The sequence below is a fragment of the Rissa tridactyla genome, chromosome 3 (genome assembly GCF_028500815.1).
Source record: "Rissa tridactyla isolate bRisTri1 chromosome 3, bRisTri1.patW.cur.20221130, whole genome shotgun sequence".
In the NCBI taxonomy this organism is placed as follows: Eukaryota; Metazoa; Chordata; class Aves; order Charadriiformes; family Laridae; genus Rissa; species Rissa tridactyla.
Window position 1 is genome coordinate 60530972 of NC_071468.1, and position 16424 is coordinate 60547395.

The 16424-nt window shown below is 45.4% G+C and overlaps 2 protein-coding genes across 3 annotated transcripts in view; both read left to right on the plus strand.

Moving 5' to 3' along the window:
* The first annotated feature begins 2329 nt into the window (after window positions 1-2329).
* RSPH3 (radial spoke head 3) lies at window positions 2330-11060 on the plus strand. The gene is made up of 8 exons (XM_054196165.1): window positions 2330-2451; window positions 2670-2757; window positions 3852-3993; window positions 5329-5474; window positions 5993-6196; window positions 7052-7214; window positions 8298-8384; window positions 10799-11060. The coding sequence occupies exons 1-8, from the start codon at window positions 2330-2332 to the stop codon at window positions 11056-11058; spliced, it is 1212 nt and encodes a 403-aa protein (XP_054052140.1). The 3' UTR covers window positions 11059-11060.
* A 3713-nt stretch (window positions 11061-14773) lies between these two features.
* The window catches only part of PLAGL1 (PLAG1 like zinc finger 1), a 47645-nt gene continuing 45994 nt past the window's right edge, over window positions 14774-16424 (plus strand). Inside the window, exon 1 of one of the 2 annotated variants that reach the window (XM_054196596.1) lies at window positions 14774-14886. The gene's annotated coding sequence lies outside the window, so the exon portion shown is untranslated. The other variant, XM_054196598.1, reaches the window with a different exon arrangement.

Consider the following 16424-nt stretch of genomic DNA (forward strand, 5'->3'; position numbering starts at 1 on the left):
GGTTACAGGCCCTCTTCTCGTCACCTCTTTAACCAGTCCATTCCGGCCAGATTTCTAGGGTTGTTCAGCAAGCCACACAATTCCTTACCAGACATGTATAAACTGATGTTTTTGAAGGCTATGCTGCAGATGTTTTCCATGCGAACAGAAAACACATGCCTGGAAACGTCTACCCAGATTTCAAGTCCCCAGTTCAAAAGCAAAAATAGTTGTATAGCCAAACTCAAATTTTCAGAAAATACGAGTCAGGTTGCCCAAATCAAAGGGGGATTTGGTTCTGGTCAAATTTAAGGGCCATAGTGCTCTGGCTTGCCTGGACTGAGATGCTTATTTATTAAATTTGCTCATCCAGACACAAGAAAATATTGAAGGATTGCTCTCCCCTCCTATCCCAGGGACACTTGCACTGTGCTCCTGCAGCCCCATAACCTCTTGTCCCACCACCCAGCTGGTAACTGTGTAGTCAACACAACTCCTGTTCCTGTATTGACTCTGCAAGCTGCCCATTAATTAATTACAAAACGGTTTCTTCCTCTTTTCCCTTGCTTCCCACGCTTAGCCTTGCTTTTTTGTTGTTTTTTTATTTTTGGTTTGGGGTGGGGTTTTTTTACTTCTTTTTCTAAAAGTTTCTCTTGCTATACAGCTTCCTCCATGCCTTGTAAGCCTCCTATGAAGTGATCCCTGCTACTTGCAGTTCTCTTGCCTGTGACTGTCTACACATGGAGCACAGACATCTGCCACAGTAATATAACTGTGCTGAAATAAACAGCATTTCACTTGTGAATTACATTTGAACCAAAGATTTCAGAAACAAAGGGCATGGATTGTTTTATATACTCAGTCTTGCCAAAGCAATCAAGCCTTTATATCACTACCCACATAGGTTTAAAAAAAAGAGCTATCATTAGATCAGTAACCCTTAAGTGCTTTTATATTTCCCTTAGTGGAAATTTTTCACAGACGCTGAAAACACATCCGCACGATTTGTCATGACAGGGAGTGCAGCTCACTATGGACACGGGATGGCATACTGAGGGCCCCCCTCACTCTCCTATCTCACTTCACACACCACCTTTACCGTATCCAAATCCTCTACTTGTGTGGAAAAACCAAAATTAGGAGTGCAGCTGTTTGGGCTGTTTGTCCTGGCTTGAGTGACACAGGACTAGTTTATCTTCCAGTAATTTTACTTTTCAGTAAAGTTTCTTCTAATGCTTGGTAAAACTGCACGTTTAAAAGACTCTAGTGTCTGAATTTGTGAAAATATTTATACCCAGCTATGGTATGCGGGTTTCAAGGTTTCAGTGTTTCTGAGTTAGTCAGGTGGGGATGAGGAGGAGCAAGACCCAAGCACTTGACTCAAGCTGGCCAACATGATTATTTCATACCATCAACATCACATTCAATATAAATCGGTTTGCTGAGGAGTTCTCTCTCTCTTCCTTGATGGCTGCGATCCTGAGAACTTCTTGTCCCAGTGCCGGACCCCTGATCCCTTCCCTTCCTCCTGAAGTCTCAGCGCTCGCAGTGTCCAACATTTGCTGTTTACTGTGGGAGTGCACAGCTTCCTGCTGATCGAATTATCTGAGTATAATCCTTGTATATTTTATATTGGTATTGGCATCAATATTGGTTCTTTGGTATTACTAATGTTAATTATTTAGTCTTATTCCATTAAATCTGTTTATATTTCAGCCCTCGGGTTTACTTGTTTTTTCCCAATTCCCCTTCCCAGGTGGGGAGGGGTCATCGGGTATATCAGGAATAATTGTCTAAACGAGAATAAATTGTTGTGGGTTCCTCAAACCGTAACAACTGCCCTTCAGGACACCGGTACTTAAGCCGCCAGACCACCACCCGACAGGTTCTTGCTAGCCCCCCGCCAGTTTTCGCATCCTCGATGGCACTGCAGATGGGGCTAAAATCGCGTTTGACCGGGAACCTCCCAGTCCCCGAGCGGCATGTACGCAGGCGGAAGGAGGACGGTGACACCCGGCGGTGAAACTCCCTCATTGCCTCGGCCCAGGAGGGGCCCCGCAGCGCCGCCAAGCCCAAAGCCGTTAGCACTTAAAATTCATCGTTTCCCGTTAAGAGCCCCAGCTTCCCCCTGGAATCTCCCTCAGGCTTTAGCTCCTTCTGACAGGAGAAACCAGCGGGACGGAGACCGGGACCAACCGCCGCCCCACAACGGCGCAGCCGCCTCACGGCCAACGGCCGCCCTCCCGCCCCGCCCGCGCGTTGCCCTGGAGACGGTTGCCGCGGCGCCGGCGGCCGTTAGGGCTCCCTCATCGAGTCGTCCGGCCCCGCCGCGCCACGGCCGGACCCCGCCATGCTGCCCGCACGACAGACGGAGATGGCGGCGGCCCCCGCCGTCCCCTACAGCTATTGCAGCCGACCCCGCGCCCTGCCCGCCCGCCCGAAGTACCGAGCGCCGCCGGACGCCGCCGAGCCGTGAGTGCCCGATGGGCCGCGGCCTGCGCGCCCCCAAAGGGCACCGCTGCCCCCTTCCTGCCCTTCGCTCCTTCTCCCTCGCCGCCCTGCCCGGGGGAAGGGAATCCTTCGGGGGAAGCTTACACCTCTGGCCTTTCAGAGTCCTTCTGGCTTGTTTGAGGTGCTTAGCGTACAGGTGGCAGCTCTGTAACCACGGCTGTCTGTGCTTGATGTCGCAGAGAGAAGGAACCCGTTCGGTACGCCAACCTGATGTATGACAGGAGAGTGGTGCGCGGCAACACTTACGCCCTTCAAGTCGTACCCGTGGTATGTCTTTTATGTAGATCGTACTACAGCGTTGCTGAAAAGTAACGGGTAGGGCTGGAAAACTGTTCCTTGCTAATAATTTTAACTACTGAAGTTGTAATTTTGCTTAAAGTATTTCACACAGTCGCAAACTCTCCAGTTATACTGGGACGTGACTGTTCTCAGCCTTTCTTCAAAGCATTTAGTTTCCCACGAACATCTGTAGTTCTGATCATTATTTTTTTTTCTCATTAGGTACTTGATTATTTCCCCCCCCCCAATGACTGACATGCATCATCTGGTACCATATGCATCCACAGGTGGTGTCAGTGAGAACAGCAGCTCTTGGGAAATTAAGTCTTGGGGTAGAGTTTAGCTTACCCTACTAAAGCAGCAGAGCTAGATGGTCCTGCTGCATGTAAAAGCTGCTTGTGTGACACAGTAGTAAATGTTTTAGTGACACTTTATTTTCAGAGAATATTTCTATATAGGTACTTTGATGATATAAGAGTTTAAAGCAGTCTGTATTTTTAAAAGCTACTTTGTGTTGTTCAGTAGCTGTTTCTTAGGGTGAATTTCACATATGTTCTGTTTCAGAAGTTTGAAAGTGATGTTCATTTCAATCCACAAATACAGTACAGAATGTAAAAGTATGGGTTTCTTTTGCTTCGTCAACAATAATGAACGTACAATTTTTATCTAGCAAACAATTCTGTTGATAATATAACTGGATTTAAGTCCATGTGAGCTTCTTAAAGCTTTACTTAGAATCTCTCACTTTTCAGCAAGAACGTGCCATTTTAATGTACTTTATCTTGAAAAGCAAAGTTCTGTATATAATATCCACTTCCAAATAGCAACTGATTGCTCTTAGCGTGAGATGCCATTAGTATGTGCCTGTAGGCAGCTAGCATACCTCATTAGTTTCATGCCCTACAGTCTTTAAGGTAACTGAAAAATTAGGGTCAGGTTTACAGAAAAGTAAACCTGAAATGCTAGATGTGTAGCATTAAAATCAACCAACCCCCTTAATTTTCCGGTTGAGAGAAATTAGTATTGTTTCCAAGTATGAAGCGTAATCTGGTTTGGGTGTTTTTTACTTCATCCCTGCTCAGAGTACCCAACCCAGTCCCCTTGAGATTCAAAGGCAGAGGGAAGCACGGAAAAAAGCACTGGCTAGAAAGCGCGCAAAAGAGCAAATGCAACCAAGAACACCTGAGCCTGTGGAAGGCAGAGAGCATATTCATGTGCAGACAGGTAAAAAGCTGAATTTATTTTTTTTAAAATTCATCTGAAAACAAAACCTTGATGATTTATATTCATTTCATAAATTGATGATGCAGTTGGTAGAATCACATAGGGTTAAGGTTAGAATCATAGAATTCTAGAATCAGAGGTTCTCTAATCCTTTACGTTATAACCGCTTATTTGTAGGTGTATTTAATAAATTTGGCTAATTAGTGAAATTTTCCCAGAGGCTCTGTTTTTCAGTTTTCAGTGTATGATCTTGAACACTAGTCAAGATTTCATTTATTCTTGTCTTTTCCAGTATCACCAGAGAAGTTTGGTGTATGCTTAAAATTGAGGGGTTTTAAAAATTTTGCTTAAGAGTACAGTCATATGTAATAATAAAACTACTATTAAAAACTGTGGGACTCACCCTAATTTAGAATAGGAAACTGCCCTATTTGTGGGAAAACTATTTTATTTGTAGGAAAACCAAAATTTGGCAGTGGGGTAATCATGAGGTGAGTGTAACGTATTGCTGTGCCCTCTGAAAATCAGTTCAGATTGGACTGACTTACAAACTGGGAAAACAGCTGTGTTACATGCTAATCAGACATGGTCTTTGGCTGCTGAATGTTCCCTCAGCCCCAGCCCCGTTGAACCTCCTATATCACCTCCAGTGCACACAGCAGCTTTTCACCATTCGAATTCTGTTGGATGCAGAAGAAGGCTATCTAGTGTGGAAGTCTTGGTCTCATATTCTTCCCACTGACTAGTGCAGATAATTTTAAGTACTTCACAGATCTTACTATCTGAGCCAGGCTGTTTATCTCTGCAGTAGGAGACAGAGTTATAATTCAAATCAAGCACATGTTGTTATAGATGTGTGGTTACCTCAAAGCCACTCCTGGTGGGATCAGAAGTAGAGTATCATTCTTTTAACCCAATATCCAGTGTTCTGGTTTGCCCCATACAATGGAGAAAAAGATAGGTTTTCAATATTACTTGTTAGTAGATAGGACAATTTCAAAAAGGGATAATGATTAACTATCCTGTTGACTCCACCAAGAATTGCTTATTCTGCAATGTGGACTGAAATGGTCTAGACTCTGACTTTTGAAACCTACTAAGTGAAATGCCATTTTAAGAAGTGCACCAGATGTTACAGAGAACACGGCATCAGATGGCCTATGCAGCAAACTGATCTACATTTTAAGTTGAGGTGTCTCTTTTTTTTTTTTACTTTCTATAAGACCTTTTTTTGCACTCTTTGGATATAATTCACCCTATAGAGTCATCAAAAATAGTTGACAGTTAAAATAAAAAGAATCCAACTTGCAGCATCGGATGCGCTTTTATTTCTAGAGCTGTATTTGGAAGAGATTAGTGACCGGATAATAGAGGTTGATACAGAGTGTCAAACAGATGCATTTTTGGACAGACCAGCCACTCCACTCTTCATACCAGCCAAAACAGGAAAAGATGTGGCCACGCAAATAGAAGAAGGAGAGGTATGAAATGAAGACAGGTCTGCAAGTGCTGTCACAAAGCACATTTCTGATGCAAAATTGAGGCAGAAGCAGAAAGAAACTTATCTTCACAGAACATGGTGGGAGGGGGGGAAGTCCCCATTGTCTGCTGTGAGGTTAAATGCAAAATTAAGGAAGGTTCTGCTGCTTGCAGCTAAGAACTACAATGTTGAAGAAATGCTCTCCCCTGTAGAAATAGGATCCAGTCCGAGAAGGGGCTGGGAACCCAGAGGTGAACAGAAATAGGGTCCAGGTGAGTGCTCTGCTCCTCCCTGGCAGCCCCTACAGCAGCTGTGGTGTCTCACTCCAGCCCTCTCATCACTTATTCCTCACCTGCATTCACACTTCTTGCTTTGGCTGACACTGGGTCCCCACCTGCACTTCTCAGGCCTGTCTTCAGCACACGGGCTTTGTTCATCCTCCTTTTCTCCTTGCCAAGATGCTAGGAGTGATTGTGATCAAAGGTCATTTATCTCTGTTTCCCTGACTCCCATCCTCAGTTGTTTGACTTTGACATTGAAGTCAAGCCGATCCTGGAAGTGTTGATTGGGAAAACAGTTGAGCAAGCTTTGCTGGAAGTCATGGAAGAAGAAGAGCTGGCCCACCTGCGGGCACGTCAGCGTGCCTATGCAGAGCTGCGTAATGCAGAGCTTGCTGAAGCACAGCGCCTGGAAGAGCAGGACAGGCGATACAGAGAGGAAAAGGTAGGACTTCCCAAGAGCAAAACACACCTGTCTGAATGCTCATCAGAAGAGAAAAAAAAAAAATTTCCAGTACCAAAAGACAAGCTGTGAAATAAGCTGGATGTGCCCAAAAGGCTATTGTCAAGTTTGCTATTCCGCAAAGCATTTTGGTGCCATACAGCTGCACTCTGCCATTTGCTCTCATGCACCAGCAGCACGCTGTTGTGTTTATTCAGAACAGTCATGGTCCAGTGAACTGGTGTGCTCGGACATCTGATGGAGAGAACCAAACCCGACAGTGCACTTTGTACCTGGCGCAGCTGTTACTCAAGTCTTTTCATTATAGAAATATAATCATATATAGATAATACATATAATAATATACATAGTATATGTTTTCCTGGACTAATATGAGTTTTAATCTTTAATCACATCAAATAGGATATAAAACTGGAAAGATGAAAGTTCAGGAAATCCTGACCCAACTTTATCTTATTCCGGGGCCAACAATCAGCTTTATCTGTGATAATAAAGCAAAGAATCATAAGATCAATGCATATTAAGGTATCAGAGAAGGGTTTCATTTGGCCATCTCCAAGTCCCTTATTTTACAGACTTGCCAAAATCAGAAAAGGTATACCAAAGGAACGTGTTTCTCCCTAGTCCTTGTGGTTTTTAGTGCTCCATAGATCGAGTACAAGCTTGCTTTCAAGCACTTGTTCACAAGAGAAGTTTTTGTGAAAGTTAAAGGCCGTAATGTATTGGTACTCTTATTGTTGCTATTTATCTCTCACACAGTGACCATTCTTCAAAGTCTAGATCAAAGGAGTAATGGCTAAAGGCCTGAAAGTTTTACATGCAATATTGTCTTGACAGGAACGTCGCAAACGCCAGCACATGCAAATGCTGCAGAAACAGAAAGAAACCACAGAGAAAATTGCAGCCCGGGCATTTGCTCAGCATTACCTGGCTGATCTCGTTCCCTCGGTCTTCAACAATCTTCGTGACAGTGGTTTTTTTTATGACCCTGTAGAAAGAGGTTTGTATTTTATTTTATTTTTTAATATGTGAACTGAGTAATGTAAAGGTCAGAACAACCATAAAACATAGCTTATTGTCCCATGATTTAGAATAATTTCATGAGACTATTCATTTACATTTGTGGCTAAAGAGATAGTTTCCAAACTAAAAATTTTAAAACAAACATTATTGGTCATCTGTATAAGTAGTCAAGAATAAGCAAGAGCTGACAGCATTACAGCTTTTGAATTGGAGAGAAACAAATGGGTGGTTAGGATTGGTAGAGCAGAGAGAGAGAGAGAGAGATTCAAACTGAAGCAAATGTATTTTGATAGGACAGGCAAAGAAATCTGTATGTCATTCTGAACCTTTGTTAATTATTACCAGAGCAATGGAGAAATTAGGCAATTATAATTAGGCCCTGAAAATAATTTTGGAGTTGTACATCGGTGACTTCCAAGCTTTTAGAATCAGCAGCATTTCTTATAGGCTACCTTGTTGCACCCCATTTCCCCAGACAACACACAGGTGCCCAGACCACAGCTTGGGAATAGGTACACTCGGTCCAGAATGAGTCATGGGGCAAATGCAGAAACTGACTGTATTTTGAAAACCGGGCAAGCTTTGGGACCATGGTGTACAAAGGGCATGATTTGAGAAATACATGGGTAAGCAAGAGCTCTTTAGTCAGAGAGAGAAAATGCTTTCAGCTGACCAGAGGCCAGACGTCTTTGGAAAGCAAGGCAGGAAATGTTATTCTTCTGACTTGTTCAGGATAGTTATTTTCATCTCACTAGAACATTACTGTGTATCTCATCTGTGCCAGCCCTTCAAGGGTGCCAGACCCCTTTGAAAATCAACTAAAGTTGAGAGGATTCTGGTCTGGGTCTGTAACAATGAGGAACCTTAGTAAGAGAGGCAGGAGATAAGAAACCCAACAACACCTGAGAGATTTAATCTGTCCCTTGCAAAGCAAGTGTCTTTTGGCAAAGATGTTCATCCCTTAATGATCACAGCAAATGAAAAACAGCCCCAAGATCCTGTTGCTCATCCTTAATAAAAAGACATTTTTTCTTTCTTTCTTCCTGCTAAATGCTTACAGATATTGAGACAGAATTCCTTCCATGGCTGATGACAGAAGTGGAAGAAACACTGGAGAGGAAGGTTCTGGGGAGGACAGTGCTTGACTGTGAGTTACCAAATCCTGGAATTTCATCTGGGCTGCTTGATGTTCTTGATTGTTTTTTTTCCCAGTCAGAACAAATATCACATTTTACAGGGTCATTGTGAGTTAAGGTAGCAGGTGTCATTTTAGTAAGAACTCCAAGGCTTTTTTTTTTTGGGGGGGGTGGGGGGGTGGCATTTTTTGTTTTTTTACTATATTAAAACATTTTTAATGTTGGAAAACTACTGCTACATACATCTAGGTAACTGATTTTCAGCTGAAATAATGGAAGTGTCAGTCATGCTGCACTACTCTCTCTCTGCTGGCTTTATACCGTTTGAGAATGTCTTGATGCTGGGAGATGCAATATGTTTGGCAGGAACAGAATGGTTAAAGAACAACAATTATTTTTTCTGCTATAAGACTTGTATTTCTCATGTGTTACACAGCCATCATTGCTGTGCTGTTTTCTGTAGTGTGCCTGATTGTGCCAGTGGGAACAGAAAAGCTCATTCTGCTTACAGCCATGTGTATACCACAAAAGTCTCTTAACTTGTTTTTGTAAGCTCCCTGAGCTGTGGAGTAGTTTGTTCATCCTACGTGAAAGGAGAAGAGAGGGATAATTGTAGGCCATGGCTGACTGAGAAGTCAGGTCACCACCACTTTTCATCAAAACAAGGGCTTACCTCCTCAGCAATCAATAATCATGTCATAGAATCATAGAACCATAGAATAGTTGGGGTTGGAAGGGACCTTAAAGATCTAGTTCCAACCCCCCTGCCATAGGCAGGGATACCTCCCACTAGACCAGGCTGCTCAAAGCCCCATCCAGCCTGGCCTTGAACACTTCCAGGGATGGCGAATGTCCTTGCTTATGAAATAGATTAAAATATCACCCGTCTTTTGGGCTAGTTCAAGGTAAGTATTCAGGTTCTTTTATTAGTCAGTTTTCAGAGGCTGTAGTTGGAATACCTGAACAATCTAAACTCTGTCTTGTGTAGAAACACCAAATTATGATGAATGCATGTCCACTGTTGTGGGCCTAGATCAAACCACTTTTTATCCTTGCGTTACATCTTTCATTCCTAGAGTTTTTCTCCTGCTGTGATTTTGTGTTTGAATTACAATTGCATTTGTTTCCTTTGGGTTTATTTTCAGTTTAACCTGGATCCTTTGTTAAGGTATAATTTGGATAATTACAGCTGGTCTGTTAGGTGTTTCATCCTATGATATATATGCCAGTATGTACACTCCAGGATCACTTCATGTAGCTCTTCAGAAAGGAGGGAATTTTCTCTCCTTTTAAGAAAGAAATATTGTATGTGACTACTGAATAAGCATCCCAAGGAGAATCCTGCTGCAGGATACACTATTGATGAGAACATCTATCATATTCGTGTTAAATCTGTTTAATTTTTTAATCAGATATTGTGATCTTGCACCAGTTCTAAGACACACAGAGCATATGGAGTAGGCCAATAAGTAACACCATCAGCCTCTGTTTTGCTATTTACCCTCTGTATTTCCCCATTTACACCCAATCACCCACTGTTGAGTAAACATCATCTCTGCAAAAGGAACTGCAAATTAGATTCTCCAACTTTTGTAGAGGCAGACACAGCCTCAGCTGAGATAGTTTGTGGCTTCTTCCCCCCACTTACACAGAAGCATAGGAAAAATCTCTAAGGATCCATTTTTAACGTATTTGAATGAAGATGATCCTTAAAGAATTTATTTTGCTACTGTCCAATAAAAGAGCTGTGAACTACAAGGGAAGCACCCACAGTGTAAGGTGGCTATGTTTGTCCTCTCAGAGAAGTCAATCCATGAATTAACAATGAAGCTCTTCTTAGCACCTGTACATTGTCCTATTTCCTGTGTTAAACTTCTTTCTCTGCATTGTTGGCCTCTGTTTTTCATGTTTAAATGATGTAAATCAAAGTGAGTGTTGATTTTTTGTTTTCTTTTACGTTCTTTGATTTGGAAGGGGTATAATGTTTAGACAAATTTACAAAGGCTAAACAGCAATAGGTGCTTTACTGCTGCCTTTCAGAAAGATAAAAATCTTTTAATCGCTCCCATAGTTCCAGTATTTCCTACTGCCAAAACCATCATGCTGTGTGCAACCTGGCTAGTCCTTGTTACTGGCGAGGTGACCTGCTCCAGAAGTAAGGAACAACTGTGAGGAAATGAACAAAACAATCCAGGTGAACCCTTTCAAATCACTGCTTTCAGTGTAAACTGGTCATTTGGCTGGAACTAGGCTACAGCAGCAGGGATGTTTTTTCTCATTCTAGTATTCTTTCCTTTTTAATGTTATTTTGGTTTTTTTTCCCCTGTTTAAGAAGTTATAGGTCAGTAATGTATAAAGTAATCTCAAATTATAGGTTTGTTTTTTTTCCCTCCATGTTTGCTAATGGTGGCTTTCTCTGTTTCAGCCTTGATCTGTACAGTGGTTGAAAAACGCTTAGATGCATTTAGCCATAAATCTCTGCCTAATCAGACAGAGGCACCTGCTGAAGAGCCCAGGCCAACAGATGCAGCACCCCAGGTGGCTGGTGAGACAGACACTGCTGACCAACCGGTCACAGAGAATGAAGAGACTGACCACTCTGCTGAGGAGCAGCCTTCACGTCACATCTCTTCCCAGTTAGAAGAATCAGATCAAGCAGGAACAGAGGATTTGGAAACTGAGTGACAAACAGGCAAGTCATCAAGTAAATGGAGGTGAACGGCTTACCTGAAACAAGAAACAAATTCCTATCTATTTACAAGTATTGTGCCCTAGCTATGCTGAAGGATGAGCCTAAGCAACAGTAGAGCATTAAAGCGTGTTTTCCATATGCTGATATTGCTGATTTCAGGCTGTAAGAAGCAAGACAGAAGTTACTAGTGCAATGAATGGCAGTGAAATTCTACCCCCTTCTACAGTCCAATCCATCAAAAACCTGGGATGTTTACAGTTGAAAAGTAATGCTGTCCCACACCCCACACTAGATGGTCATGAGAAGGACATTGAGAGCATCCTAATAACCTTTGCAAGTTGCTTTGATAATGTTCTCAGAACAGAATTTCCTTACTTTCCCTATTTTGAAATGTAACTGCTATGGCACTTAGATAAATTTCTTTTCACTCATGTTAGCCTCTCCTTTCCTGACAAATTTGGATGGACATCTCAGCAGGTAATAGAGCAAAGGCTGTTGTTGCTGAAGCTCTTCAGGTTCAAAGAGTTATCTGCCACTGGGAATTTCTGTCCAGTGCAAAATCCTCCTCAGCCTCCTGACTCCCAGAGCACTGGTGAGGGGCTGGAGCCATGTGCTAAGTCCAGCCTCATATTTTTTTTTGTAATTGTCCTTTCCTGCTGGTTCACTAGAAATGGTGCCAGACATGACTGACAAAATGCGCCTGCACTGCCACACATATCTGTCTGTTCACAGGCCAACTCCACAAGTGGGACATTCCCCCTCATAAAAGCTCATCTGTGCTCCATTGCAGCAATATCGTTTCCTTGCTAGCTGTGCCTGTGGAAAAAGTCCTGCCTTGTCCAGACTCCTCTTCTTCCAGTGCTCCCTCTTCTCTGCAGGTCAGAGGAGATGTGTGCTAACCCAGCAGGCCAGATCCCAGTCTGAGAATGGGATGTCAGGAATGACACCCGAAGAGATAAGTACCATCTCTGCATCTCATACCCTCAAAAGGCACGTCCAGACTTTTCACTGGACCACTTGTGGCCTCACAGGCAGACCCTGCCTTCCCTCCATGCTGGGCTAGGACACCCAGTGATAATCAGGGCAGCTGTTGGTTACATGGAAGAGCTCCCTTGGAAGGTGTCAGTTATTCACCTCTCTCTGTAGGTAGCTGAAAATCAGAAGTAATGAGATGTAACCGCAACAAATCCACTCAGTGGTTTGATGCAATATGAATGTGTTAAAACTGAGTGTCTGGAGTCACACAGTACAGAGTGTAGATAGACATACCCATGGATGCTTTTCAAAGCTGGAATATTCCCCTGTAAACTCCTCCTCTGTTTGCTGAGTTGACAGTATTTCAACAAAGCGTGCTTGTGTTTTCGTTTTTGTTTGATTCCTTAAGGCATCCAGCAAAATGTGTTACAAATATGAAATTAAGGTAGTTGGTGCTTGCTACATCTATCTATAAGTTTCTAAGAAGAATTTATTTTTATGCGTATGACTGGAATTGAAGGCTTGAAATGAAACTCTGGTTTAGGCATTGGAGTCAGTGGGAGGTTTAACCTCAGTCTCAGTAGGATCAAGATTTTGCATTGTTTTTTTTCCCATGATGCTGGAGACTCCTGTTGTGACTTAGGTAAATCAGGTAAATCACTTCAGGCTAACTTTATCTAGAGAAACAAAAAGGCTTTGTGACATGATTCATGAGAATGGTAAATGTTTCAGCTCATTTTTGGGACACTGTATGTCAGTTTTAAGGATTCCTTGTTACTGAATGATTGTTTTGTCATGTATTTACAGGAGACTTAGCATAACCTAGAGGACTACCATGAATCATTCAACATTCAAGCAAACGCTGACTTGAATATTTTGTTTAGGAACGTTACAAGAGGAAGGTGATCACCTGCACTATCTTCATTTTTGTCACTCCTGCTTTGTGTTTGATTGCTAGAAAATTTACTGGAAGTGTTGAATTATTCTACTTACATAGGTTGTGACATTATTATGTGTTCTTAAATTACTATTAAAAAATAATGAATTGTATACCCTGAATTTTTTCTTCATTAGAATGTATAGATACAACTCAAGCATTGTGTATTGTGGTAGAGTGTGCTGTAATGCAGACAAGCAGGCTGTGCGGCACAGGACTTGCTGCTGGCAGGGTGGCTCGGGGGCTGGCATGCAGGTGGCTAGGGGAGCCTGGGTGAGAGCACCATATCCCTCATACCACCTCCCCCCAGGGACCCCTCCTGATGCCCTTCCCTTCCAAATCCTCTTTCTCTGGTCTGTGTCCCCAGCAGGTTAAGGCCGTGGGGTGGCCAGCTCTGCACCCACAGTGGCATGGGGGAGGCTTGGGGGTCTGTAGCTCCACTCCCTGCTCAGAACCACAGCCACATCTCTTGAGCGTGTGTGTGGGTGCAAGGAGGAGCAGAGGGGACAGAGGGAGATGACACTGCAGGCACTAGAGGGCAGGACAGACCACAGCAATCCAGATGTGGAGACATATAAAGACACTGATGTCACCTGTTGCACACCGTGCACTAGTGGAATGAACCTGTCTGGAGTTCCCTCCTCTGATAAACCCCAAAGGTGTCGACCTTTTGCAAAATGTCCTCATAACATGAGGAGCTAACACATAGGGTCACCCAACATAGCCCACGTTAAGATCCTAGAATCACAGAATGGTTTGAGTTGCAAGGGTCCTTTAAAGATCATGTAGTCCACCCCCATGCCACGGACAGGGACATCTTTCACTAGATCAGATTGCTGAAAGCCCCGGCCAACCTGCCCTTGAACACTTCCAGTGATGCATGGTGGCCTTCAAGCTGAGCAGCCAGGCAGGAATACCCCTTGCAGCTGTGAAGGCAAGCTGTGGTGTCCCAGGTTGTGTCTGCAAGAGCATAGGCAACAGACCATGGGATGCCATTATTCCACTCTATTTGGCACTTGTTGGTCCATTCCTGGAGGACTGAGCCCAGCTGTGGTCTTCCCCAGTTCAAGAGAGTCCCTGAAAAACTGGAGAAGGTCCCATGGAGCGCCGCAGAGATGGTTAAATGTGGAGAACCTGCCATAGGAAGCAAGGCTACAGGAACTGGATGTGTTCAGCCTGGAGAAGAGAAGGCTCAGCTGCATCCGATTGTGGTTTTCCAGCACTGAAATGGTGATTATGGAGAAGGTGGAAGCATCTCCACAAGGATGACCTGCAACAGGACAAGAAGAAACAGCTGTGAGTCCCTACAGGGGACATGCCAGCACCCCTCAACCTGCCAGGGCACAAGTCTGCAACAAAACCCCCAAGATAACGAAGCAGATCTGTGCAGGAAATTGTTAATGCTGTGAGGTGCCTTCCTTGGAAGTAGTCACCTACCGCCAGTGCAGGTGAGGGGTTTGTGTGGATGCTCACAAGCAGGTACGCCTCTGCGCTCCACAGCCGTGGCGACGCCGGCGGTGGGAAAGCCGCGGGCCGGGACACTCGCACGTCGTTTTCAACAAGTTTTCCGGCAGCGCCATGGCAGAACAAGCCGTCGGCCACCCGCGGACGAGCTGCATCCCGACCGGGACGCCTCGGCCCGGCCCTTCCCGGCGGCCTCCGAGCTCCCGCCGGCAGTGCTGCCGCAGCCTCGCCGCTCCGGAGTAGCGGAGCGGGGAGGGGAGGCGGCCCGCCCGCCCCTCGGCCCGGCCCTCCTCCGCCCCGCCCGCTGCCGCCCCGCCGCCAGGCGTCTCCCCGGGGCCGGGCACCGCCGCGGGGACGGGAGGAGCCGTTGCCGCCGCTGCCGCTCAGCTCCCCGGCCGGGCGCTGGGGGAGCGGGCGGGCGGGGCCCGCGGAGCTGGGCCATGAGGTGAGCAGGGCCGCGCCGCGCTGGGGGCGGCAGGTGAGCGGGGCGGCGTGCGGAGCCGGGCCGGGGGCACTCCGTCGCCCCGCAGCTGGGCCGGGCCGGGCCGGGCCGGGCCGGGCCGAGCGGGGGGCAGCAAGGCGCGCTGAGGGGCTGGGGCCGGGAGTGGGGATGGCAGCACCGAGCACCGGGGCTGGCGGGCCGGGAGGGCCGCCCGCCGACGCCGCAGAAAGCGAATTGCGCCACATGTGTCCGCCCTCAGGAGGGGACTGACTTATTTATTTATTTATCCCTTCTTCCCCTCAGCTTTTCCCAAGCGCCAGCCGCTGCGCGGGCTCTCCCGCTTGTCTGCCCGCTGAGCCTGGCACCGGAGCCCCAGGACGGGTTCCCCGGCCCGGGCACCCAGTGGGCACCGGGGCCCGCTCCAGCCCCTCTTGCTTGCGGGAGCAGGAGGGCCCCAGAATCGGGGGGTTTAATGAGGGGCCCATCTCTTCATCATCCCTTCGTGCCTCTCTTCAGCCCCACGGCACTCGCGGGGCAGAGCGTGGGGCAGCGGGTGGTGCCTTGGGTGGTGGCACTGCGCCGGCGTGAAACTCGGGTTGTGGTCCGAGTGGTTTGTCCCCCCGTGAGGGCACGTCTGTGGGACCTGCTGCCCGCAAACGGGTCTCAACACCTACATTGAAATCCCGGCTGACAGAAGTGGCCGTGGTGGGTTTATTTCAGTTTTTTATTCCTCTTCGGCAGGGTGACAGCTTGCTGTGGTCAAGTCTTGAGCTGTCACTGACTCCTATGGGAGACGTGACTTTGTTTATTTAGTTTTTTTTTTTTACTGTGGGGAAGAAGGATTTACCACATCATATGATTTATTTTTTCTTAAAGTACATAACTTTGTGAAAATTTAACTTAGAGGTTTTTTTTATTTCCTCATTAAAAGTCTGCGTCCCATAGCCAAATGACAGTTCATTTTTCTGGAAAGGTGAATTTGGGACAGCCAGACTCTTCTCTAAGGGCTGTTGCTTTCCCTGTGTGACTTGAGCATAACAAGTATGTTCCTCCTTACAGAGGAGGGCCAATAAGGCTAACTGCTTTTGTAGAAGAGGTTTAAAGTAGCTGATGAAGAGCACAAAGTAGTAGCTGTCTTTAAAATATGAGTTTAAAGATAATCTCTCTACTGCTGATACTTTTAATTTATAAAGGACTGTATAGGAAAATATCCAAGCTGTGTTTTTGGGTACATGGTATATCCACATACGTATCCATGTGTGGCCACTTCATCCAACATACAGGATTATTCATATCACCTTGATGATGAGGATCTTCCTGAATAAATACAAAAGGTACATACACTCTCTTTCTAAGAGGTGGTAGGAGAGGGTCTGCTTGGCATTATTGCTGGAAGATGAACAAATCCAGCTCTGGCAGAACGAGGAAGGAAGAGGTTCCCAATCTGAGCACTTGCACCTCTCGGTATTGCAGTTGTAAAACTAACACCAACACGTGCAACCTGATTCTTGGTTGTCCCAGTGCTTAGCAGAAAATCTGTC